General features: G+C 42.1%; 1 protein-coding gene across 1 annotated transcript in view; it reads left to right on the top strand.

Moving 5' to 3' along the window:
* Positions 1-17,151, top strand: part of LOC138661681 (leucine-rich repeat and fibronectin type III domain-containing protein 1-like protein) — a 59,679-nt gene extending 42,528 nt beyond the window's left edge. The window contains exons 3-5 of the mRNA XM_069746528.1: positions 11,484-11,980; positions 13,974-14,041; positions 16,739-17,151. Of these exons, the coding sequence (XP_069602629.1) occupies positions 11,484-11,980; positions 13,974-14,032 (556 nt within the window). The 3' untranslated portion in view covers positions 14,033-14,041; positions 16,739-17,151. The remainder of the gene's footprint in view (positions 1-11,483; positions 11,981-13,973; positions 14,042-16,738) is intronic.
* The last annotated feature ends 10,106 nt before the right edge of the window (positions 17,152-27,257 follow it).

The following is a 27,257-nucleotide window of genomic DNA, read 5'->3' as shown; positions in this document are numbered from 1 at the left end:
CAAGACCTCTTTCTCTCCTCCACACTTATTTGCTCCTCACCCAACCGCCCCCAAGACTTCTCCCGAATATCCCCCATCCTCTGGAATTCTTTGCCCCAACACGTCCGACTATCAACCACATTCGGATCCTTCAGACGGAACCTGAAAACCCACCTCTTCAGGAATGCTTACAGCCTGCACTGACCCTGCTGCCTCCTCACCACTACCGGAGTTACCGCCTCACCAACAACGAAGCTCCTACAACCCTCGACCTACTGTCTCCTTCCCTACCATCCTGTAGAATGTAAGCCCGCAAGGGCATTGTCCTCGCCTGTAATTGTCTGTCTGTAATTGTTAGTTTGCTTACTGTACTGTAAGTGATATCTATAATTTGTTTGTAACCCCTTCTCATGTACAGCACCATGGAATCAATGGTGCTATATAAATAATAATAATAATAATCTCAGCATGCTCGGGTGCTAACCGAGTGTCTTCGGCGTGCTCGAATAATATGTTCGAGTCCCCATGGCTGCATGTCTATGTTCGACAGCCACAAACTATGCAGGGATTGCCTAACAAACAGGCGCGAGTCCTGAATAAAGTGCGTTATTGGCAAGGCAAGAGACTTAGGAACTGAAGGTCACTGAACGATGGGATCCTGCGTTTTCATTACTCGCGGAGGCAGGGAGTTAATTACTGTAATAAATTATAACGGCTGGCTCCTTAATATGTATGATATGGAATTATTCACCTATAATCCTCTTCTTTGAAAAAGAAACCGCTCACGCCATCTTGGCCTTTATAAACAGATTCATTTATTAATAGGCTCTTAATGCATACAGCAACTTGAAATACAATCGTCCTGAAAGTTTCAGACATTATTTTCCTAAAGGTCAGTTTTTTTCAGTTTTCGATCATAGAAATTTGACTTTTTCAGTCGCTCGGCAGAAATGGAATCAAATGAACAACATATGAATTAATGAGGTGTAAAATCACGCCGAGAGACATTTATCAATAAAGCGGGAAGATGCATGAATTTTACAGCTTGGGCAAAATGGCAGAATAGACGTGAAATTTAACATAATGGAGCGGGAAGGCCATGATAAATGACTGATACAATCACTACGGGGCAGATTTAAAAGAGTGGTTATAGCTGTTTCCCATAACAGCCAATCACTGCGCAGCTTTTTTTTTTTTGACAGAGCTGTTTAACCACTTTAACCCCCAAGGTGGTTTGCACCTTAATGACCAAGCCAAATTTTACTTTTCTGACCATTGTCACTTTATAAAATCATAACTCTAGAATGCTTCAATGAACCCCAATGATCCTGAGATTGTTATTTTGTGACATATTGTGCTTCATGATAGTGGTAAAATTTGTTTGATATGACTGGCGTTTATATATTTAAAAAAATGAGAAATTTGGCCACAATTTTTAAAATTTTGCAATTTTCAAACTTCTAATTTTTTTTGCCCTTAAACAAGAGCATTCCATCACACAAAATAGTTAATAAATAACATTTCCCACATGTCTACTTTACATCAGCACTTTATATAAACAATTTTTTTTGTTATAAGGGTGAAAAGTTGACCAACAATTTCTCAATTTTCCAACAAAGTGTAAAAACCCCCATTTTTTAGGGACCACATCACATGAAGTGTATTAAAGGGGCCTATATGACAGAAAATACCCAAAAGTTGCACCATTCTAAAAACTACACCACTCAAGGTGCTCAAAATCACATTCAAGAAGTTTCAGGCAATTTATGGAACATGAGAAAAAAATGTACATTTAACTTTTTTCACAAAAAATGTTTACTTTAGACCCAATTTTTTATTTTTGCTAGGGTAACAGAAAAAATGGACCCCAAAATGTGTTGTGTTATTTCTACTAAGCATGCTGATACCCCAAATGTGGAGGTAAACCACTGTTTGGGCGCATTGCAAAGCTCGTAAGAGAAGCAGCACCTTTGACTTTTTGAAAGTAAAATTTGCTGGAATAATTAGCGGATGTCATGTCGCGTTTGGAGAGTCCCTGATGTGCCTCACAGAAGTTTATAACGTTGAGCTGTGAAAGTTAAAAAATTAAATCCCACAAAAATGTTTTTAGCTCCAAATTTTGCATTTTCATAAGTGAAACAGGAGGAATTGCATCACAATTTTGTGGATATTTTCCTGAGTATGCCGATACTCAATATGCATAGGAAAACTACTGTTTTGGCGCACAGCAGTGCTTGGAAGGATCGCCATTTGACTTTTTGAATGCAAAATATGCTGGAATAATTAACGGATGCCATGTCGTCTTTGGAGAGCCACTCATGTGCCTAAACAGGGAAAACCCACACAAGTGACACCATTTTCTGCATGGAACTTACCTAGATGTGTGGTGAGCACCTTGAATCATCAGGTGCTTCACTGAAGTTTATAACGTTGAACCATGAAAAATAAAAAAAATCAAAATTTTCCCACAAAAATGTTTTTTAGCCCAAGTTTTGCATTTTCATAAGGGTATCAGAAGAAATGGCACCACTCAATTTGTTGTGCAATTTTTTTCCGAGTACACCAATAGCCAATATGCGGAGGAAAGCTACTGTTTGGGAGCACAACAGGGCTTGGAAACAAAAGAGCTCCAATATTTGCTGGAATAATTAGCGGACTCCATGTTGCATTTGGAGTGACCCTCATGTGCCTGAACATTAAAAACCTCCCACAAATGACACCACTTTGCAAATTAGACCCCTCAGGGAACTTATCTAAATGTGTGGTGAGAATCTTGAATCCCCAGGTGCTTCACAGAAGTTTATAATGTCAAGCTGTGAAAATCAAAAATCATATTTTCCTCACAAAAATTTTTTTTTTAGCCCTCCACAATTTGCATTTTTATAAGTGTAACAGGAGAAATTGCACCACTCAATTTGTGGTGTGATTTCTCCCAAGTACGCCGATATCCGAGATGTGGGGGAAAACTAATGTTTGGGTGCACGGCAGGGCTCGCAAAGGAAGGAGTGACATTTTGGAATGCGGCCTTTGATGAAATGGTCAGTGAGTATCATGTATCTTTATGAGAGCCCCTGATGTGCCTAAACAGTAGAAATCCTCCACAAATGATCCCATTTTGGAAACTAAACCACCCATGGAATGTATCTACATGTGTGGTTATGTGGTGAGCACCTTGAACTCCTAGGTGCTTCACAGAAGTTTATAACGTAGAGGCGTGAAAAAAAGTTACATTTTGCCCACAAATTTATAATTTTAGCCCTATTTTTTATTTTCACAAGGGTAACAGGAGAAAATGGACCCCAATTTTTTTGTGCAATTTCTCCTGAGTACGCCAATACCCCATATGTGGTCTAAAACTAGTTCTGAGGCACAGTGCAAAGCTCAGAAGGGAAGAAGCACCATATTGATGTTCAGATTTTGCTGGACTGGTTTGAGGGTCCATGTAACATTGGCAGTTCCCCTGAGAGGCCAGAAGAGCAGAAACCCCCATAGGAGTTCCCATTTTACAAACTACTAGTGTTGAGCATTCCGATACTGCAAACATCGGGTATCGGCCGATATTTGCTGTATCGGAATTCTGATACCGAGTTCCGATATTTTTGCGATATCGGAAATCGGAATTGGAAGTGTTCCCAGTCATCTTCGGCGTGTGCGGTGCGTTTGGTTCCCAGGATCTGGAGGAGAGGAAACTCTCCTTCAGGCCCTGGGATCCATATTCATGTAAAAAATAAAGAATAAAAATAAAAAACATGGACATACTCACCCCTCCGACCAACCCTGGCTGTCACCACTGCAAGCGTCTGCCTCCGTTCCTAAGAATGCAGTGAGTGAAGGACCTTCGATGACGTCGCGGTCACGTGAGTGGTCAGGTGACCGGTCACCTGACCGTGATGTCATCGAAGGTCCTTCAGTCTCTGCATTCTTAGGAATGGAGGCAGACACTTGCAGCGGTGACAGCCAGGGTTCGTCGGAGGGGTGAGTATATCCATATTTTTTTATTTTTATTCTTTATTTTTTACATGAATATGGATCCCAGGGCCTGAAGGAGAGTTTCCTCTCCTTCAGACCCTGGGAACCATCCAGGATAGCTTCCAATACTTGTCTCCCATTGACTTGCATTGGTATCGGGTATCGGTATCGGCGATATTCGATATTTTTTGGATATCGGCAAATACCATCCGATACCGATACTTTTGGGTATCGGAAGGTATCGCTCAACACTACAAACTACACCTCTCAATGAATTCATCTAGTGGTGCAGTGATCATATTGACACCACAGGTGGGTCACAGAATTTTATACCATTGAGCAATGAAGAAAAAAAAATTACATGTTTGTCACCAAAATGTTGTTTTAGCCCCAGATTTTAAATTTTCACACTGGTAAAAGAGTAAAAATGGCACCAACATTTGTCCCACAGTTTCTGCTAAATGTAGAAATGCCAAATGTATCGCTGTACAGTACTACTTAGCCATGTGGCAAGACTCGGGAGGGATGGAGCGCTATTTTCCTCCTGGAGAGCAGATTTTCCTAGAATAGTTTGAAAACACTATATACCGAGCCCCTAAGGGCTAGAAGAGCAGAATTGCCCCTCAAGTGACCTCATTTTGGAAATGATACCCGTTTGGGAAATTATCTACCGGTGTAGTGACTCCATGGATGTTTCCAGAAACAAGCAGCAGTAGATGTTGCTGAGTGAAAACTGCAAACTGTTGTTGTAGTGACCAGAACGTGGTAGTGACCAGTACATTGTAGTTCCCAGAACATGTTAGTGCCCAGTTTGTTGGAGTGCTCAGCTTATTCTTTTGGAGACATGCACTCGCAAATTAGGCAGACTCTCATCAATACAGATATGCCAAACCTGTGGACTCTAAATGTAGTTTTGACACACTTTGGGGATCAGAAGGGGATGGGGCATTTGGATTTGGGAGCCCAGAATTTGGTGAATTTATTTTGGGGGTCGAGGAGCCACTTCACTTTTCCAGAGCCTTTGTGCTACCAGTAATGTGGATGCCCCCTATATTTCCATTGACAGATGACAGACCTGAGCGGGGACTTGATTTCTTTTTTGGATTGAGTTGAAGCTTTTATTTGGAACATTTTACATAATGCTTGGGGTTACATTTATCCGATGCTCTATGCTGAGCACTTACTTTGGGGTTTCCATCTAAATCTCAGAGTGACATGATTCAGATGAAACCCTCTAAGGATCCATTCGCTATAATGAGGCAGCTCAGTTAGCTCTGTTCATCCATATCCTCTTTTTTCCAGAAGTGCAGAAAACTGTGGTGGATTGCAATTTTACGCACGCCTAAAAATGACCAGACGGTGTCCACCATAGTGTCTCCATGTGCCTGGAATCTTCCGTCTGCATCACATATTTCAGAGATTTACATGGAAACCCCAGTGCAAGCGCTCAGGGCAGAGCGCAGGATAAATGTGCATCGAGCCTTACTGAGATCTTTGGGAGGCAAAATGAACAAATCAACAGCAGATGAAGAATTGATTTTATTTATTTTTTACGCCATTCTTCATGCAGTATAAGTGATTAGGCGACTTTAGTCATTGCAATTACAGCGATACCAGATTTATATTGGGTTTTGGCTGCTGTCACACACTAAAAAACTATTTTTTTGCAAAAAAATTGTTCTTTCATCACTATATTTTGAGAGCTATACTTTTTCCATATTTTGGTCAGCAGAGTCATGTGAGGGCTTGTTTTCTGTGGGATAAGTTGATGTTTTTATTGGTACCATTTTCAGTCACATGACATATTTTGATCGTTTTCTATTCTGATTTTTGAGAGGGAGAATGAACAAAAAACAGCAATTCAGGAAGTTTTTTTATGTCGCTAAGCATGTGGCAAAATTGGTAAGGAAGCTTTAGTCTTCAGGTCAGTATGAATACAGTGATACCATATTCATATCTTTTTTATGTTTTGCCACTTTTACACAATAAGAACTATTTTATACAAAAAATAATTATTTTTGCATTTTGTATGGGTACGCACCGCCATGGACGACCAATCCAAATTAGCTAGTCAAGACTCATGGCTCTTTCTTAAAGGGTCTGTCTATTTACAGAGAGTAGATAAAAATAGATAATAATCAACTTTGGCCAAGCTTATTGATGTCAGGAAATGTGATAATTATATTCAGATGTTGATTATCTGTTCAGGGTATTTATAAGGAATTGAGGAAACCACTGGTTGAATGGTGCCACATTTACAAGGAAAATGTCAAGATAATTTCACTAATAAAACTAGTGGCATGGCTAGATAGGTCCAAATCCAACAATAAAAATGACACCTATCTTGTAGTAATCCGATGTGCCAATGCTGAGAAATCAAGCTTTGAATGTATATGCAAATTAGCCTTGGGGGTGTGTCAATGCATGCAGAAGCTATCAACACACCCCCTATGTGCAGCACCTCCAAGCAAATTTGCATGTAGCTATACAGCTTAATTTCTCAGCGTCGGAACATCGGATTACTACAAGACAGGTATCATTTTTGATGTTGTAATAGGACCTATACAATCATGCCTCTATTTTTAGTAGTGAAACCGCCCTGACAGGTTCCCTTTAAGCCCTATTTCCAGGAACACCTCAAGGCTTTTGAGTGTGGTTTTGTTAAACCCCAACGGTTTGCAGCATTGTTCCAGCAAAATTGAGATTGTGGGTAAACATCTACGATACCTTTTCTCTGCAGATGTTCCTTTACAATTAGTTAATACTGGGTGTCTTGCTGCCAGAACACCAGAGCTGAGGAGGAGAACCTGGTAGCAAGTGTCAATTACTATACAGGCAAATGATTGATGCCTAGTATGCCCCCTTGGAGCCATGATTTTTCTAAACCCTGACCTTTTGTGCTACGATTTGCAAAAATCAAGACTGTCAAGTACACTGGTGGTTTCCGCTTTGAAAAATCTATTTTTTTGTGCTGGAGATCCATGAAAATTAATTGATTGCAGGGTATCCTCCTCCCTGAATCCCAGTGCTCAGCAAGGAAACATTAGAGACATGTTCAATTTCTCTGCAGCACCCCTGCAGGAAAAATAAAGCATTACAGGATGACTGTTGAAATCAATGGGGGCTGTACATATAATCCACTGACAAACTGGTCCTCCAGAAAGAAAGACTCTTTGTAGCCAGTTTTCTATCCCTTTTTAACATTAAGCAAATAAATAGTGAAATACGACCAACTGCAAAGCAATCCAATGTGTCTATACATTGCTGTTAATTCTTTAGTAGCTGTTTTATGGCCTAAAATATAACATCAGATTAGGAGAGGAGGGCTAATTATGAGACTCTGTGCCTGGAGTACAAATTTTTCTAGTTATGGCGTTGATTATTTACTCTTAATTGATTCAGATCCTGAAGCTTCCTATGAAATGAGATATTTTCTCTTGTAATGGCTTTCTATTTATATCAAATTTCTCTTGATTTACAAAGAGAATCCTTTTTTTTCTCGGAGCCTTACATGTCATTATCGCATTGTCTTGGGTTTGCTTGTATTTGACAGTGATTAGCAAATAACCCTAATTTTTTTTTAATGAGATTTAAGATGGCTGTGATTATAATAAATGGAATATAGAGGAAAAGGGAAGTTAAATGATGATTATAATTAAGATAGAAATAAAAGTGAATAATATTAATTGTAATTTTTCTTCTATGATAGAGGGAGGGGATGCTAATGGGTCCTTAAAGTCCGGCAACCCCAAATTCTAGGCAACTTTGGATCCAATCACTTGAAGCGTTGAGTCTATGTCTTATTGGATGAGTCACTAATAATCGATTAGATCTTATTGATAAGCTGTTCTGTGTGAACAACACTTGCATAGCAAGGTTCATCAGAGAGTGACCTATGCATTAAAGAGGTTGTCCCATCAGAGACATCCCCTACCAATGTGTGGCCACTCCTGGCTCTGCCCTCTCGTTTTGTGATTGGAAGCAGCAACCATCCAACCATGGTTGGGATCTTTCATGGAAAACTTTCCAGCGGGATTATGTTTGTGGACTTTTTGAAGGCTCTTCCTCTCAAGACTTATGCAATGCTCTTCCTTCCACATCATGTAGCCCTATATGTGGTCTTGGATGCCGAGGTTCCATCTGATGATAGGGCATCCATGTGTGAAGAAACATCTTAGATGACTTTGAAGCAAATAGCAAAAAGGATAGGGACTCCAAAGCAAATTAGGTTAGAGGTCAGAAGTTTAGCTTGAGGTTGAGAAACTGGTTGGTTTTCTTGCAATTTTAGCTTGTTGGAGGGGTTTGCAATATACCAAACTGAAATAGTCTGGCTTTGTGTCTTTTATTTTGTCACTGGTGAGAAAGACACTTGCCCACCCACCTTAGGTTTAGGATAGAGAAAAAGTATTTTTTTTTTAATGGCATGGTTGTATTTTATGAGAGTTGTCCAACTGTTGGTGGCGCTATTCCATCTTCAGTGAGGATGAAAGTTTTATCCCTGAGCACGTTGGCTTACAGAAGATCTATCCTGAGTTTTATAAAGTTTACAATAGTTGTAGACTAAGGGTACCGTCACACAGTGGCATTTTGATCGCTACGACGGCACGATTCGTGACGTTCCAGCGATATACTTACGATCTTGCTGTGTCTGACACGCTACTGCGATCAGGGACCCCGCTGAGAATCGTACGTCGTAGCAGATCGTTTGAAACTTTCTTTCGTCGTCAAGTGTCCCGCTGTGGCGGCATGATCGCATCATGTAACAAAGGTGTGCACGATATTGTATACGATGTGCGCATAGTAACCAACAGCTTCTACATCGCAAACACGTCATGAAATTATCGCTCCAGCGTCGTGCATTGCGAAGTGTGACCGCAGTCTACGACGCTGGAGCAATAATGGTGCGATTCTGGAGCGTCACGGATCGTGCCGTCGTAGCGACCTAAAGTGCCACTGTGAGACGGCACCCTAAGACCCTCCAATCATTCAGTTCTTTATGGGGGAGCCGCTGCCAGACATCTCTGGCAATGGCTTATCTTTTAGTCAGCAAAATGATCAGCAGTTTGAAATTGGACATGGCAGATCCTTCTGTGCCCTGGACATCATCTGTCGAGATGATTAGATTGTCGGCCGAACAATTATCGGCCAGCATAGAGTGGTTGGGAATGAGAGATCTTTCCAGTAGGGTTTGGGAAGGTTAAAGGTACCTTCACACATAACGATTTCGTTAACGATATCGTTGCAACGTCACGCTTTTTGGTGACGTAGCAACGATCCCGCTAACGATCTCGTTATGTGTGACAGCGACCAACGATCAGGCCCCTGCTGGGAGATCGTTGGTCGCTGGGGAATGATCAGGACCTTTTTTCGGTCGCTGATCACCCGCTGTCATTGCTGGATCGGCGTGTGTGACGCCGATCCAGCGATGTGTTCACTTGTAACCAGGGTAAATATCGGGTTACTAAGCGCAGGGCCGCGCTTAGTAACCCGATATTTACCCTGGTTACCATTGTAAAAGTAAAAAAAAAAACCAGTACATACTCACATTCCGATGTTTGTCACGTCCCCCGCCGTCAGCTTCCCTGCACTGACTGTCAGTGCCGGCCGTAAAGCAGAGCACAGCGGTGACGTCACCTCTGTGCTCTGCTTTCCAGCCGGCGCTGACACAGTCAGTGCGGGAAGCTGACGGCGAGGGACGTGACAGACATCGGAATGTGAGTATGTACTGTTTTTTTTTTTTTTACTTTTACAATGGTAACCAGGGTAAATATCGGGTTACTAAGCGCGGGCCTGCACTTAGTAACCCGATGTTTACCCTGGTTACCCGGGTGCTGCAGCGGGACTTCGGCATCGTTGAAGACAGTTTCAACGATGCCGAAGTCTTTCCCCTGATCGTTGGTCGCTGGAGAGAGCTGTCTGTGTGACAGCTCTCCAGCGACCACACAACAACTTACCAACGATCACGGCCAGGTCGTATCGCTAGTCGTGATCGTTGGTAAGTCGTTTAGTGTAACGGTACCTTAAGTCATGTCCCTGCAATCCGTGGGTGTCTTAGTTGTCTCCCTTTTTTTTTAGAACATTTATCTCATGATTTTATCTGAGATTTCTACCAACAAAGAGACTGTTGGCCATGTGCCCATGGGAAAAACCAGGTATTGAGCACATGTAGAAACCTACCACAGGACAATCACAGGCAGAAAGGGGAAACAAAAAAATTATATTACAAGGGTACCATTCCAGCCTGTGGACCCAGTACTTAATTGTAAACCACTCATCCCCTGTGTAACAAGAGTGGGGAAATACTGTGCCATGGTCCAAAGAGAGCTTAGAAGGGCATTACTAGGTGAACTTTCACTAAAGCCTGTGATGGTGGGGTTAAGCTTGGCTCCCGATGGACACCAGGTGCTACTCCAGGACAGACCTCAGACGCACAGCATCTGTCCCCCAAGAGACTGGGGGCTGGAACAGCCTGGATGGAGAGGACAGCTGATACAGGCAGGCACTGGAACATGAGGACTGGCGCAGCTGGTATACAGACTGCCACGGCAAGTGCTGGCAGGGCCGGCTGTTATACAGACTGGCTTGGCAAGTGCAGATGGGTCCCGCTATTATGCAGACTGCAATGGCAGGTGCAGTCGGATGTGGCTGTAATACAGACTCACAGGTACCAGAAAGGAGATTAGGGATGAACAGACACTGGACTAGTGAACAGGGACGTGAGAACTAACAAGCTTGTTTGGGAACAGACTAACAACATTGCACAGGCACCTCCATGCAGGTGCAGGTGCCTTAAATAATAAGTCTCAGTCATTGGCTGGGGACACTTTCGGATGGAGCTAGGGCCTTTTAAGAAGGGGCCTAAGCACAGTGCCTGGGGATCAACGCGCAGTGTGCGGGTAGCAGCAGGCGAGGAAGAAGGAGTGGGATGGGGGCCGTGGCAGAAAGTGAGTCGACATCCCTACCGGGGAGAGGTGCTACGTGCAGGGATGTCAGCGCTACACTCCACATCAACATTAATGTCAGACATTTTTCTTTCTCATCCCACCAAACAAGGCAATTTTGAAAAATTGGTTAATATTAACGACAAACAGTCTTACACAAACAGCATAAAACACATAAAACTCAGCATAACCGAAACGTGAAATCCATAATCACAGTGAAGATGGGAAAGAACATTGCATAAATCACACGAAGACAACAAAAATGCCAGTAAATCAAGGAACCTCCTCAAGGAGAAGAAGTAACCAAGCCGACAAATAAATCCAGGTTAATAAAATAATAAGTAGGACTATAAATAATTAAGAACCCACAAAAGTTGTACAAAGACTTCTGTGTAGTCAGCAAATAAAGCAACAAGACAATAAAATATTGGGAAAAGAAAGCAGCATGCGTTAATATTTGTAGGTCTTCTTCTCTGGTGGAAATGGGCCCATAGACCCCAAATCAATGCTAAATATTACTAAATTTTATCGAAGGCAGCCATTGACCTCTTTTTTTTTGTATTTTCACAATTACTTTTTTTTCTTTTAACATAGGATGATACCTCCAAACAATCGAAGCTTCTTGATCAATGATTTGGCTCCTGGTCGGGAGTATGATCTCTGTGTCCTGGCTGTCTACGATGATGGAATGACTTCACTCACTGCCACGCGGGTCGTAGGATGTGCCCAGTTCAACACGAAAGAAGATAATGGACAGTGTCAGCCACTTCACACCCAGTTTCTTGGAGGCACCATGATCATCATCATCGGTGGAATCATTGTGGCTTCTGTGCTGGTTTTTATCATTATCTTAATGATCCGATATAAAGTATATAGCGGTCAGGAAGAAGGAGGGAAAGCGAGAGTCAATAATGTCTATTCGCAGACAAATGGACAACAAGGGATGTCCTGTACCCAATCCTGTGTCAAGATGACAGGAGCGCCAGAGGAACTGCCACTGAATTCAGACTTTACTACTGAAGATGAGATATCACAAAGCACAAAAACCACAGAAGATGCATGTGAATCAAAAAGTTCTGTGTCCAAACAAGGTGAGCTATGAACCATATAGAGAGTCAAGGGCAAAAAAAATGATTTTTTCTTCCAAATTCCTTGGTGCCCATGGTAGCATGCCCCTTAGTAAACGCTGAGAACTTTCTGCATGTTGGGCTTCATTCAGGCATAATTTCTTCTCATATGAGTGCCATCCACGTTTTCACAGATAGCATTCTTACTTTATGGGTTAGTTCACATGTCCGATTCTTTTCTCAGACTGAGTGGTCTGCACAAATCACGGAGACTTGACCGATATTGATTTGAGTATGGTATCAAACTGACCAATTCCAGTCTATGGGTCCGTGAAAAAATCGGATATCACTCAGATGTCATCTGTGTGCTGTCCAGTTTTTCACGGATTGTTTAAGAAGCTTGAGAAATCATCATAATTTTTTTTCTCATCCGAGAAAAACTGATAAAACTCTGACCATACTATGATGACAGTCTGATCAAAAACACTAGTGAAATGCAGACTTTTTTTGCATAAAAAAATGACTGACATGTGAAAGAGTCCTTATATACTACTGGCACACATAGTTTTTCGAGGAGTTTTTGGGAGAGAAACCGAGCAATAACTGAGCAGAAGCTCTCCAAATCTTTTTCCAAATCACAAAACTCTTCAAGAACTTTGAGGTTCTGTTCAGTTTTTGCTCCGAAAACTCAGCAAAAAGACTCTGTTTATATAGCTATACATCAAATTTTTCCATGAGGTGGTCTGTTTTAGTGGTTTTACATAGGGTTGAGCGAAACGGGTCGAAATTTTTCAAAAGTCGCCGACTTTTGGCAAGGTCGGGTTTCATGAAACCCGACCCGACCCCAGTGTGGGGTCGGCCATGAAGTCGGCGATCTTTTGAATCTGGAATCGGAATTCCGATACCGATTCCCGATATGTTTAAGATATCGGGAATTGGTATCGGAATTCAGATTAAAGTGTAAAATAAAGAATTAAAATAAAAAATATCGCAATACTTACCCTCTGACGCGCCCTGGTAGTAACCGGCAGCCTTCCTCCTTCGAATCCGCGCTTCAAGGACCTTGCCGTGACGTCGCGGTGACGTCGCGGCTTGTGATTGGCCGCGCGGCCGCCCATGTGACCGCTCGCGCGACCAATCACAAGCCGCGACGTCACCGAAGGTCCTGGAAGGGCTGATTCTTAGGAAGGAAGGCTGTCGGAAAGAAGCAGGGCGCGTCCGAGGGTGAGTATATACCTAATAGGAATATACTCACCCTCGGACGCGCCCTGCTTCTTTCTGACAGCCTTCCTTCCTAAGAATCAGCCCTTCCAGGACCTTCGGTGACGTCGCGGTGACGTCGCGGCTTGTGATTGGTCGCGCGAGCGGTCACATGGGTGGCCGCGCGGCCAATCACAAGCCGCGACGTCACCGCGACGTCACGGCAAGGTCCTTGAAGCGCGGATTCGAAGGAGGAAGGCTGCCGGTTACTACCAGGGCGCGTCAGAGGGTAAGTATTGCGATATTTTTTATTTTAATTCTTTATTTTACACTTTAATATGGATCGCAGGGCCTGAAGGAGAGTTTCCGCTCCTTCAGACCCTGGGAACCATGGAAACCCAATGCGTTGCATTGGGTTTCGGGCTTTGGCCGACCCCGACCCCGACTTTTTTATAGGATCGGCCGATTTCACTCGACCCGACTTTTGAAAAAGTCGGGTTTCGTGAAATCCGACCCGATCCTATAAAGGTAAGGGTCGCTCAACCCTAGTTTTACAATTAAAAAGCAGTTTTTTTAGTGAGTTTCCGGGTATTTTTGAACTTGTTACGCTCTAAAAAACTAAAAAAATCTCTTAGCCACTTTAGGGTGGTTTGGGTTCCCTTAATACCTGGTCTAAGGGCTGACTTGCCACCACTTTGGAGCACTGTCTGCATTTATATCTCGCATTTAACTTATTGTTAGTGGTATGTATGTAGCTCCACTTAGTGGGGACTTTAGGCTGAAAAAACGTTAATTTGGAATTTTATGACCATGGCAGGTTCTAAAAATTCTGTGGAGAAGACACTATCCTGTGAGTGGACAGATGTCAACATCTGAGGGTGGAAGGTATGAAGAACCGGCTTCTGATGCCTCAATAAACTATTTTAACATTGCAGGACTATGATTTTGATGTCAAAGTATTTATAAAATCATCATCAACACAAATTAGTATCTTCGGAGTATATTTACAGGACCTGAAATGGTCAACGGTTGAAATGGTGGAGGTCCACAAGATTGGTACCTCAGTAATTTCGATGTCCAATTTGTGACATCTCTCAACATAGTTGACGCTAATCAAGTGATGTAATTCCTCAGGTAACATAAGGACTCTTTTTCTTAAAGGGGTTCTCTGGGAATAGATAAATATAAATAAAATTCCATTATGAATAAATTCCCAAATACCTTTAATTAGTAAATCACTCTCATTCTGTCTATAAAGTAATAATTATAGTTATTTATTGTAAATTGAAGTGTTCTAGACTATTAATAGGACACGTGCCTGTGAGCATGTAAGTAGAAAGCTATTCTTCTTCCTTTTATATTCTCCCAGTATATAATCTGATGTAATACTGGAGATAGAAGGGAAGAAAAGGTAAGATGAGGTTGCTCACACTGCTATCCAGCATGTATTTATGATTGAATACTGGAGATACCCTGGGTGCTGAGGTAAGAAGAGGCTGCTCACACTGCAGTCTACTCTATCTGATTTAATACTAGAGATACTCAGGGTGCTGATGTAAGAAGAGCCTGCGCACACTGCTGTCCAACTTGTCTATATGATCTAACACTGGAAATATCAAGAGTGCTGAGGTAAGAAGAGGCTGCTCACACTGCTGTACATCATGTCTGTATGATCTAATGCTGGAGATACCAGGGTGCTGAGGTAAGAAGAGGTTGCTGCTACTGCTGCCCACCCTATCCGATCTAATACTGGAGATACCAGGAGTGCTGAGGTAAGAAGAGGCTGCTCAAACTGCTGTCCAACCTGCATATCTGATCTAATACTGGAGATACCAGGGGTGCTGATGTCAGAGGAGGCTGCTCACACTGCTTTTCACACTGTTTTACACCATATCTGTCTGATCTAATACTGGAGATATCAAGGGTGCTGATGTGAGAAGAAACTGCTCACACAGCTGTCCACTCTGCCTATCTGAACTAATACTGGAGATTCTCAAGGTGCTGATGTCAGAAGAGCCTGCTCACACTGCTGTTCACTTTGTCTATATGGAAATACCAAGGGTGCTGAGGTAAGAAGAGACTGTTCACACTGCTGTACATCATGTCTGTATGATCTAATGCTGGAGATACCAGGGGTGCTGAGGTAAGAAGAGGCTGCTGCTACTGCTGTCCACCCTATCTGATCTAATACTGGAGATACCCGGAGTGCGGAGGTAAGAAGAGTCTGCTCACACCGCTGTACACTCCGTGTATCTAATCTAATACTGGAGATACCAGGAGTGCTGAGGTAAGAAGAGAATGCTCACACTGCTGTCCACCCTGTATATCTGATCAAATACTGGAGATACAAGGGGTACTGATGTCAGAGGAGGCTGCTCACACAGCTGTCCACCCTGTCTATCTGATCTGACACTGGAGATACTCGGGGTGTTGATGTAAGAGGAAGCTGCTCACACTGCTGTCCGCCTTGTCTATATGATCTAATACTGGAAATGCCAGGGGTGCTGAGGTAAGAAGAGGCTGTTCACACTGCTATACATCATGTCCGCATGATGTAATACTGGAGATACCCTGGGTGCTGAGGTAAGAAGAGGCTGCTGCTACTGCTGTCCATCCTATCTGATCTAAAACTGGAGATACCAGGAGTGCTGAGGTAAGAAGAGGCTGCTCACACTGCTTTCCACCCCGTGTATCTGATCTAATACTGGAGATACCAGGGGTGCTAATGTCAGAGGAGGCTGCTCACACTGCTGTCCACTATGTCTGTCTGATCTAATACTGGAGATACCAGAGGTGCTGGGGTATGAAGAGGCTGCTCACACTGCTGTCCACTCTGTCTATCTCATCTAATGCTAAAGATAACAGGGGTGCTGAGCTAAATTATGTAAGGCATTTAGGAATGTATTCATAATAATTCATTTCTACTTCTTTCCTTCTGTTTTTCTTCCTTTCTTTTTCTTTTTCTTTCTTTCTCTCTTTCTTTCCTTCATTTTTTTCTCCGTTTGTTTATTTCTTTCTCCTGCTTCCTTCATCCACTCATAGAAAGCCTGTGAATCCTGTTGTCCTCATATACAATATCCATGACTGACAGCTTTTGCATTGGTTTTACCAATGCAGAGAATTCTGGGTTGTCTCACAAATGTAGCCAACAGTCTCGCTTCTTCAATTCCATGTCATGTAACATTACATGAATGGCTGTCCATGCAATATTGGTCTGCTTTCTGGTCTACTAGAGCAGATAGTCATTGTATGAGCAGGGTAGACATGTCCATTGGGCGTTCCAGACAGGTGTTGTAGTCTTGAGATTGTGAGACAATCCCTTGAATCTAAATACCATCTACTTACTAATTCACGAGTGCCTTACATGACTTCCCCAGGAGGAAAGTGTGATGTGTATTGTGTCTACTAGAGAAAACAATTTCAGAATCTTCTCAAAAATGACTACTCGAAGAAGCCAAGAGCATTTGATCTCTAGACCAAAGTACAAAGTACCAATGGGTGGGTTTCCCTCCTCTCCGGATGAGCATTTGGTGCATTATTTATTGCCGTGATGATTTATTTAGTGTTTGTTTGTCTTGTAAGGAAGAAGAGATGACTAAATCTGGAATACCGGAAGTCTACGAAGCGATCAGATGGTTAAAAGCTGATTCATCGACAGAGGTTATAACGCTGCGGTTTCCTGACCCTCTCATCTGCAGTCGGATTGCTGTTACAGACTTGTTGCCATGGAAATGAGCTGGATAAAGTTTCTGATCCCCCTTTCCATATTATTCTCACAAACGTGATCACCCCCCTCCCCAACCCCAACCACCACCCAAACCAAACCGTATCTTCTTCAAACCACCTTGGACAATGATGGTCTCGACTCCATTTCTATTTCCCACCAGACCTGAAAATGTTTTCTAGTTTTTTATATATACTTTTGTAAACCACCCAAATGTTTTGTAATAAAAATCTCTTCAGAGGAGGTCAGAACGGTGGATTTCTGCAGACCCATAAGTAGGTTGTGTGAAATTGTATGAGCAAAGCTTTGTCTAGCGACAGACAAATATGACGCTTTGTACAATAGCCTTTGCGAAAGAGATACTGTAAGTAAAAGCAGAACAGTATGGGAGGTAGTCTGAGGATGCACGCGGCGGCCGGTAGATTCCTGTGCTTACAACAATGGCGCCAATCTTGTTTTAAACTTGAAAGGCATCAATGGAATTTCACATCCAGCCGGGAAACCAGATGATAAAAGAGTTTGGTGTATATAAGTTGCACTACGGCTGCCAGGCGAAACCAACATTTAGAAATTCAGTGCAGGAGCATTTCAATGGATGATGTGAGCCCATCAATTGTACACAGATTTGACATAGGCTAAACTGGAGAGTAGTGTGAGAGATTGTGAGTAAAGATGGGCAAAGCCAAAAAGCAAAGTTCGGGGTCCGTACTGAACACCTACTGTTCAGGCACGGACACCGAACATGGACTTCATGAAGAAGTTCATGTTACTGTTCGGCACCACAAACACTTGGTGTTCCCCACGCTGTCATCCGCATGATAGTGCGAGAAACACCGGCGGCTTTGATCGGTGGTAAGATCATTTGTGAGTTCTTTATCCTTGAAAAGAACCAGGTTAAACTTACCAATTTTTAATCCTTTTTTTATACTCGCTGCCCCCCCCCCCCCCCCCCCGGTTAAGCATTTTTTGCCTTTTTTTTTTTTAAATCCACCATACAGTTCCAGAGGTATGTGCCTTTTTATCTAGTGCTGATTTCTATAATCTTTACAAAGGCAGACCTAAAGGAAAGAAGTCCTTGGCAGGTTTTACCTCTGTTGCTCCTTCTTCTAGCCTTGTACTTCTGATACTCCATATGCACAGGAATCCATCGTACATTACTGTTGTTATATAATTACAGCATGAAAGAGGACATAATAATTTTTTTCCAATGTGAATATTATTTTTTGATCCTTTTTTATTTTGGCTGCCCCACTCACCCTGAATATACAGTTTTGTCTTGTTCTTTTTTTGTGGTCTTTACAAAGAAAAGCCTGTGTCAGGTTTTACCTCTGTTGCTGCTTCTTCTAGCCTTCTCCGCCCAATGCCCTATGTACACAGGAATCCATCGTACATTACAGTTCTTATATAATATCTTACAGCTTGAAATGAGATATAATAATAGTTCTCTTCATGTGTTTACTAGTTGGACATGAAAATTATTTTTTATTATTGCTACCCCTTCATTATGCTGTTTGCTTCTTCTAGCCTTCATGTTCTGATGCACCATATACACAGGAATCCATCGTACATTACAGTTCTTATATAATATTTTACAACTTGAAATAAGACATAATAATATTTCTCCTTTTTGTGTTTACTAGCTGCTACACATGGCTTCTTCCTTCATGGTGGGATCTACGAGCTCAAAAGTTTCACAAAGTTGTTCAAATATTGGAAAGCCTAACTCCAGTCTTCGTTCTCTCTTTAAAAGTCCAGAGTTTTTATCACCAAAATGCAGAGGGCATTTTTTAATTTTTCAAATCATATTTAAAAGTTTTAGAATTTGTGTTCCTTTTATTTTACGAAATTTATCTGGAGGTGATATGTACTCATTAGAAAAGTTTATAATGATTAATGGGGTTTCAGAAACGCTTTTCAGTTGAGATCCCTTGGTAAAAAAAAAAACAACTAATTTTGCTTAATGTACCCTGCCCAGGTCCAATGCTGGATCTTCTTGGTTGCTCTCAGTACCTGTTGTTGTCTGCAGTGCTGACGTCACATCAACAGCGCTGCAGACAATTGAACGCAGCACCTTTGCTGTGACAGAACTGGACCCAGGCCAGTTAAATAAAGAACTTTTTTCTAACTATTAAGAGAACTCAATAGAAAAAAAAATTCTGAAATGGAACAACCACTTTAAGCATTGGCAGAAAGAGGACTGCCAAAAATTTTGGAGAGGTGAATGCCAAAGTAAAGCAAGGTGCTGTAAAGAGACAAGAGTTATCAAGTATCTGAAGATGATTTCTTATCTAGTCATGGTGTTTTTTTTTTTAATGACAATCAGTCCTTTTGGTTGTGACTTACGACTGGTAAAACTTATTATTATTTTTTTAGCAAAGTAATTCAAAAGTGATGATTATGGCTGCACTTAGAACTATAGAACTATTCCAGTATCCCACAAAAGTCTGGTTGTGGTAAGAAATAATTCTATTATTCAATAAATGGAGGACCTGGGTGACAAAAGTTAAGATATTATTTTATATATAAGATTGACAGAATATTCATCGTGTCCTTTCTTATGACCTGGAGTCTGGAACATGTCAAAATGAGATGTCAAAGTCACGTTTGAGCAGGACCATAATTCATATTGAAAATTTATGATTTTATGATGCCAACCTATTCCTTCTGGGCCCATAGTCCCCGGGGACAGATTCAGGCTTCAAAGATTTGTCCTTGGAAATGTCAATTTTCTTAGTGTTGATGAAAATCATGAAATGCCCCTCTTATTTTGGATGTTAGATTTAATCTTTGCCTTAGACATGAGTTATGTTCTTGCCAAGGGCACGATGCAGCATGTCCTGGTGGTCCTGCAGCGGTGTGTTACCTAACAACCCACTGATCAAATAAGAGCCCATGGCCAATGACTTTATATTTGGAACTGGCCAAATACTATTTTCCGACCTGCTCACATTCACGTGGCTGCTGGATTGAATGTTCTCAATATGGGAGTAAGGAATGAGTGACTACAGGCACCTCATATCCATTATCAAGGGATCAACATATTGATGTTGGACAGGACCCATCCTTTTCCCCCTTTAAAGTCTGCCCAATGAATTGCGGTTATAAGGGGGATAATGGTGTGCACTCAGGTCAAAGACAAATAGGTGCTGGTAAAACAGACCATGTGGTCCAAAACAGTCATGTATCGAAAATTATCGCACACTTGGAACTGGTATGATGCAAAAATATTTTACAAGTTTATTGTGTTCACAAATCAGATTGCCACAAAAGAAAAAAGTGCAGATAGAACCAATAAACTTGTTAAAATTTTTTGCATCATACCAGTTCCAAGTGTGCGGTAATTATCGATACATCAATAAATTGCGGTTGACCGTCGTTGGGCAATGCCGCAGAATTTGTTGTATTCAGTCGACGTAAGTTCGATATATATGTTTAAGTGTCAGTCACATTAGGGTTTGGCCTGTTTTTTTGGGTGTTTCCATCTATACCCCCTCCCAAAAAAAATAGGATAGAATCAGAACCTCCGAAAGAGACACACGTAGAATGCAAAGCGGTAAATAGAGTTCAAATTGGCTCAGTTTGTGTTTTTTTTCAGCTGTATTCATCTTTTCAGATGGATACAAGAACGTTGTCAGCCAGAAAAAGCACAGACGGAGTCCATTTGAATTATGTTTCTCCAATTGCATTCTATGACTCTATCGGAGGTTACACAGCACCCAAAGAAAAGGGTCGAAACGTAATGTGAACGACCTCTTACAAACATGAGCTAATGCCCCACACTAAGTAAATAAATAGTAATAGAACATGTAAATAACATAGGAAACTTGGTTAACATTTTTTTGGACAAAAACACTTAAAAGCTATCCCATCCCACCACGACAAGGTGCATCCTACCGAGGCGGTACCTAACTCGTCACCTCACTGTGCATCAGCAGATGTAGAAATAGATAAGGGCAGTGTAGGATTTGGGTCCCTACTGTTCAGGTGGAAAGATACATAAACAAAATGAGCAGCCCAAAGTTTTTTGGCTTTGGTTTAGTTGTTTTTTACTTTGTGCAAACAAAGGACGTGGATCCCCTTTTTTTTGGGGCTGTTCATTTTGTTAATGTAGCTTTCCATGGGCAGGTTCCTGAAGAGTCAGAACCCAGATCCTGCTCTACCCTTATCTATTTTGACATCTGCTGACACATAGTGAAGTGAACTACAAGGGTTAGGTACCATCACGATTGGGTACACCTTGTTGTGGTGGGATGGCTTTACTTTTTTTTATCCAAACATTATCTTAGTACCTTGTGTTATTTACATTAGCCATTGCTATTTCTTTACTTCCTCATTTTCCTATTATCTTAGGTTCTGTTCATTAAATGGTCACCGTGTGAATGCACCCCTATACATTGCACTATATATGCTCTGGATCAATTTTTTAAAAATGTTGTCTTGAGCTTAGACCAAAGGTAAAACAAAAACTTCTTTACTATGGGTTCTACTTTTTGTGGAAGCTGAGTTAGTTGATCCATCTGATGTCCAGGAACAAGATCATTTGTGATGTTGGTGTCCAAGAAGTATTGTTTCTCCTTGTGGAGAGTGACATGATAAGCATGTCGAGGTGAGGAGACTTAAAGCCGCAATGCTCCTCTGGGAAATATGCAAATTGTCTCTTCAGAGAGGAAGAGGACTAGAACTCTAGTGCCACCTATTGGAAGTAGCAATCCTAACAGTCAATGTTGACCCTTTAACGAGCCTTGTCACATGACTTAGGATAATAGCCAAACCAGAATCTCAATTTGCAGACACTGTGTTTCTGGGTACTGTCCCTCGTCAGTGCAAAGTGGAGATCTGGTTTGGCTGATTGAGAGGCGTCTGACCGGGATCCAAGAAGTATCGTTTCTCCTTGTGGAGAGTGACATGATAAGCATGTCGAGGTGAGGAGACTTAAAGCTGCAATGCTCCTCTAGGAAATATGCAAATTGGGGGCTCGACAGCAGCCCCCGATAAAAAATATTTGAAGCTGGTTAAAACAATGCCTTCTTCATAAATTATCAAGCTTCTTCCTCTCTCGAAATTTTTACTACATGGGGCCCACCAAAAAAATGAAAAGGTGCCACCAGTATACACAGTAATCTCGAACCACACTATAATTTGAGAGGAGGTGGGTTCTCCATGCCACTGCACTCCATAGAGCCTACTATGTCGACAAAATTTTCCCATGGTTAGAACATAGTATTTAGGTAGTGTAACAATCACACATGATAACAAAAATAATAGAGAGATCTTTGTCCCTATAGATATTTGGCCTCTTGGTCTGAAATATCCCAAGATAACTGGAGTAAGACAACCAACTTTGTGATACTGTGTCGGGAGATATGTATGCTATATGTGTATATGGAGGCCACCAGTGGGTTGGATGTGAATTGAAGCCCTTTGAAGGATTTGCTAGCAAGTAGCAAATTTGTTTTTTAAGAATTTAAGTCCTTAATGAAATTTAGGGAAAGTTGCGGATGGGCACATCTGAATGTTACGCCAACGAACCTATCTCTCTATAAGTCTGGTGAACCTATGAAGAAGCAGTTTTCCAAAGCCTACAGGTGAACTTCTTGCTAGCGTAACATCAAGATCTGTTGATCAACGTCCTGAGGGCTACTGGATTTACTCTTCGAGCGTCATTGACTTGGTACAGCGTGAGCTAAATCATAAAACTGTTTTGCAAGGTTTGACTTCTTTCTCACTCCACGGTGCAAAATAAGCAGAATACAGACACTGAACTAAATGCCAACTTAGGCAGTTAATTGGCTGTAAAGCGAGACAGTCTGTCTACAAGTCAGCGCCACTTTCAGGATTAATAGTTTAGTCAAAATCAGGTCTTGATCCTCTGTATTTTTAATGATGACCAGTCTCAACACCGATAATCAGCTTTTCCTTTATGTCATCTGTCTCTTAGAGGGACAGAGTTGGGTTCAGTTGGTTTCAGGCTATCGCTGTCCTCACCGCTGACATAGACTGATCGCAGCTGCCAGAGTGGAAACGGAGAAAAGATACCAGACACAAAATGAGCAAACCAAGTTCTTTGAAGCAAAGACTTTTCTTTTTATACACTGTAAGCAATTTATCATGGTGGAAAAACAGACTTATTTAGGGGTCATTTACATTATAATACAGCACTGATACCAATCCATGAGCCTGACCTTACCTCTGATATCATATGGAGGTATAGAAGATGTAGCAAATGTTAATGCTTAACTTTGTGTTCCGTGATGCAGTAAACCTGGAGAGACTGTCCACTACTCAGACAACTCTTCTGAATCCCCATGTTTCTCGTAAGTAAAATAATAACACTTAGACTCACCTCTGATGCCGGCGCCTTTCCAGCAGTCTCAGAACTGGTTCCCCCGGGGCTCCCATGACATTGTTATGACACCCAATACCTGTGGCCAATCAATGCTGGCTTCACTCTTCCCTACTTGGGACAAATCAAGACATCCCGGGGAAGTGACAGCTGCGGATGCTCTTTCATTACCTCCGGATATCAATTCAATCCATAGGAGAGTGAATCCAGCGCTGATTGGCAGCAGGGAGTGTGTGACATAATGTTAGGTGATCACTGGGAGATCCAGCACTAGAAGTGTTATTATGTTACTGAGAGGGAATCATGGGGATTCAAAAGGGGTTGTCCAAGCAGTGGACAACCCCTTGTACTTGACAATATACATGACACAATGGGTGACAGCTTGCTGATCGGCAGAGGTCTGACTACTGATGGACAAAGCAGAGTATTGCTACTGCAGAACAGAGGTAGTTGAGGGGATCCGAAGTTGAGCATGTACAGTGCCGCTTCATTTGAAGTAGGGATCATGCTCGATAGTTGCTCTATCCATGCTTTGCTTCACTGTTATTGTGCAGGTTGGAGGTACTGGGAGCTTTGGACCCCTGGAATCTGACAGCTCCAGTCTGAGCGCGCTCTCACCCGGGGTACAGATTCAATAGAAAGCATAGACTATGATGACTATTGAATCACTCCACTCTGTGAGTTCTCAGACAGGAGATATGCACTGTAATCAGTTGAAGCGATAGTTAGGAGTTTCAGGATCTGGACTTCCACTGATCTGCAGACTATTCAATTTACTGTAAAATATGAAAAGTCAAGAACACATTACTGGTAAGCTCATCTTTAGGAAATGGCAGTGAAGTTTATAAAATATTTTGCTCCAGTTGAGGTCACTCTGGTGGTCTCTGTTGGGTCAAGGAGTAATGGTGTCCATTCACTTATTTAGGACTTCATCCGATTTGCATAGCCAATCATGTCTTGTTTCAGGCACCAATTCACGGCCTTCATCAAATGGGCCATCATCACATTCTATCCTGGTGGAGACCACCTCAGTGGCCTGCTCTGATGTGATGGGTGGTTGAGCCAGTGAACACACCTTCTGTAATTATTTTATAACATTTTCTGATTTTTCTAAAAAAATGTAAGTTGCACCATTCCTTCAATGCCAATTCTCAATTGCTGAGAGAGGGATTAAACCTGAAATATCTTACTGTGGATATCTACGTCCCAGATCTGCAGCAATATACATATGGATGTAGTATTAAAAACTGTTAGAGAGAACACCAGGGAGTGGAGACTTTTCAGACAGGTGATGCAGCACTCTGCATACCACACAAGTGGCACTTTCCCCTATAGGACCCCTCCATAAGGACATTCTTTATGCCATGTGCCGTTACTTAGTTTGATTCATTCTGACATTAAGGTGTCATATTAAAATACTCCCCATTTTTCTGTTTCCCCACATGTACACTCCCCTGATCACGCCTTATAACTAAGGTAGAAATGCTTGGGAGGGAAAAAAAAAAATTATATATATATATATATATATATATATATATGTATATATATATATATATATATATATATATATATATATTGGGACAACACTTGAGTACTACCTTTGCTAGTGCATGGGGCATGACAGGGTTAGATGGCCCTCCCTATGGGCTACAATGTCCCAGGAGGATCCGTGAAGGACTACATCTTCACTTTTGGTCTGGGTGAGATCTAAAACAATTACCATTTACTCGGCATATTTACTGTTGTGAATTCTGTGGCCAAGCTCCCTCCTGTGGTCGAGAGTGGTACTTCGGCTGGTTCTGTCTATGAGCTTCCTTTGGTGGATGAGAGTGGTACTGCGGCTTCTGAGTTTCCTTCCTCAGGTGATGAGGTTAAGTCGTTAGGTGCTGCTCTATTTAACTCCACCTGGTGCTTTGATCCTGGCCTCCAGTCAATGTTCTAGTATTGGTCTTGCTTCCTCCTGGATCGTTCCTGTGGCCTGTCTTTCCTGCATAAGCTAAGTTTTGCTAGTGTTATTTTTGTTTGCTATTTTTTCTGTCCAGCTTGCTATATTGGTTTTTCTTGCTTGCTGGAAGCTCTGAGACGCAGAGGGAGCACCTCCGTACCGTTAGTCGGTGCGGAGGGTCTTTTTGCCCCTCTGCGTGGTTGTTTGTAGGTTTTTGTGTTGACCGCAAAGCTATCTTTCCTATCCTCGGTCTATTCAGTAAGTCGGGCCTCACTTTGCTAAATCTATTTCATCTCTGTGTTTGTATTTTCATCTTACTCACAGTCATTATATGTGGGGGGCTGCCTTTTCCTTTGGGGAATTTCTCTGAGGCAAGGTAGGCTTATTTTTCTATCTTCAGGGCTAGTTAGTTTCTCAGGCTGTGCCGAGTTGCATAGGGAGCGTTAGGCGCAATCCACGGCTACCTCTAGTGTGGTGTGATAGGATTAGGGATTGCGGTCAGCAGAGTTCCCACGTCTCAGAGCTCGTCCTTTGTTTTTGGTAATTGTCAGGTCACTTTGTGTGCTCTGAACTTCAATGTCCATTGTGGTTCTGAATTACCTGTTCATAACAGTACTGGAGGCCCAAAGTACTAATGCTTCTCAATAGAGGGAAAAGAGAAGTTCTGAGACCATTTTTTTTCTTTGCACTGTGTTCTGTCTTTCTTTTCCCCTTTACATCAGGGTGGTTCAGAACACAGGTGTGGACATGGACATTCAAGGTCTGTTCTCTTTGATGGATAATCTCGCTATAAATGTACAGAATATTCAAGATTTAGTGGTTCAGAATCCTATGTTAGAACCTAAAATTCCTATTCCTGAGTTATTTTCTGGAGATAGAGCTAAGTTTTTGAATTTTAAAAATAATTGTAAACTATTTCTGGCTTTGAAACCCCGCTCCTCTGGTGATCCAGTTCAACAAGTTAAGATCATTATTTCTTTATTACGTGGCGACCCTCAACACTGGGCATTTTCCCTTGCGCCAGGAGATCCTGCATTATGTAATATTGATGCGTTTTTTCTGGCGCTCGGATTGCTGTACGACGAACCTAATTCAGTGGATCAGGCAGAGAAAAATTTGCTGGCTCTGTGTCAGGGTCAGGATGAGATAGAGATTTATTGTCAGAAGTTTAGAAAGTGGTCCGTGCTCACTCAATGGAATGAATGTGCGCTGGCAGCTATTTTCAGAAAGGGTCTCTCTGAAGCCCTTAAGGATGTCATGGTGGGATTTCCTATGCCTGCTGGTCTGAATGAGTCTATGTCTTTGGCCATTCAGATCGGTCGACGCTTGCGCGAGCGTAAATCTGTGCACCATTTGGCGGTATTATCTGAGCATGAACCTGAGCCTATGCAGTGCGATAGGACTTTGACCAGAGCTGAAAGGCAAGAACACAGACGTCAGAATGGGCTGTGTTTCTACTGTGGTGATTCCACTCATGCTATCTCCGATTGTCCTAAGCACACTAAGCGGTTCGCTAGGTCTGCCACCATTGGTACGGTACAGTCGAAATTTCTTTTGTCCGTTACTTTGATCTGCTCTTTGTCTTCCTATTCTGTCATGGCATTTGTGCCCTGAATTTGATGGACTTGGAGTTTGCTAGGCGCTGTGGGTTTGTCTTGGAGCCCTTGCAGTGTCCTATTCCATTGAGAGGAATTGATGCTACGCCTTTGGCCAAGAATAAGCCTCAGTATTGGACCCAGCTGACCATGTGCATGGCTCCTGCGCACCAGGAGGATATTCGCTTTCTGGTGTTGCATAATCTGCATGATGTGGTCGTGTTGGGGTTGCCATGGCTACAAGTCCATAACCCAGTATTAGATTGGAAATCAATGTCTGTGTCCAGCTGGGGTTGTCAGGCGGTACATGGTGATGTTCCATTTCTGTCTATCTCATCATCCACCCCTTCTGAGGTCCCAGAGTTCTTGTCTGATTACCGGGATGTATTCGATGAGCCCAAGTCCAATGCCCTACCTCCGCATAGGGATTGTGATTGTGCTATCGATTTGATTCCTGGTAGTAAGTTTCCTAAGGGTCGACTGTTTAATTTATC

This window comes from Ranitomeya imitator, chromosome 2 (assembly GCF_032444005.1).
Source record: "Ranitomeya imitator isolate aRanImi1 chromosome 2, aRanImi1.pri, whole genome shotgun sequence".
Taxonomy (NCBI): domain Eukaryota; kingdom Metazoa; phylum Chordata; class Amphibia; order Anura; family Dendrobatidae; genus Ranitomeya; species Ranitomeya imitator.
Note: the sequence above shows the minus strand (reverse complement) of the source record. Positions and strands in the feature narration are given on the sequence as shown.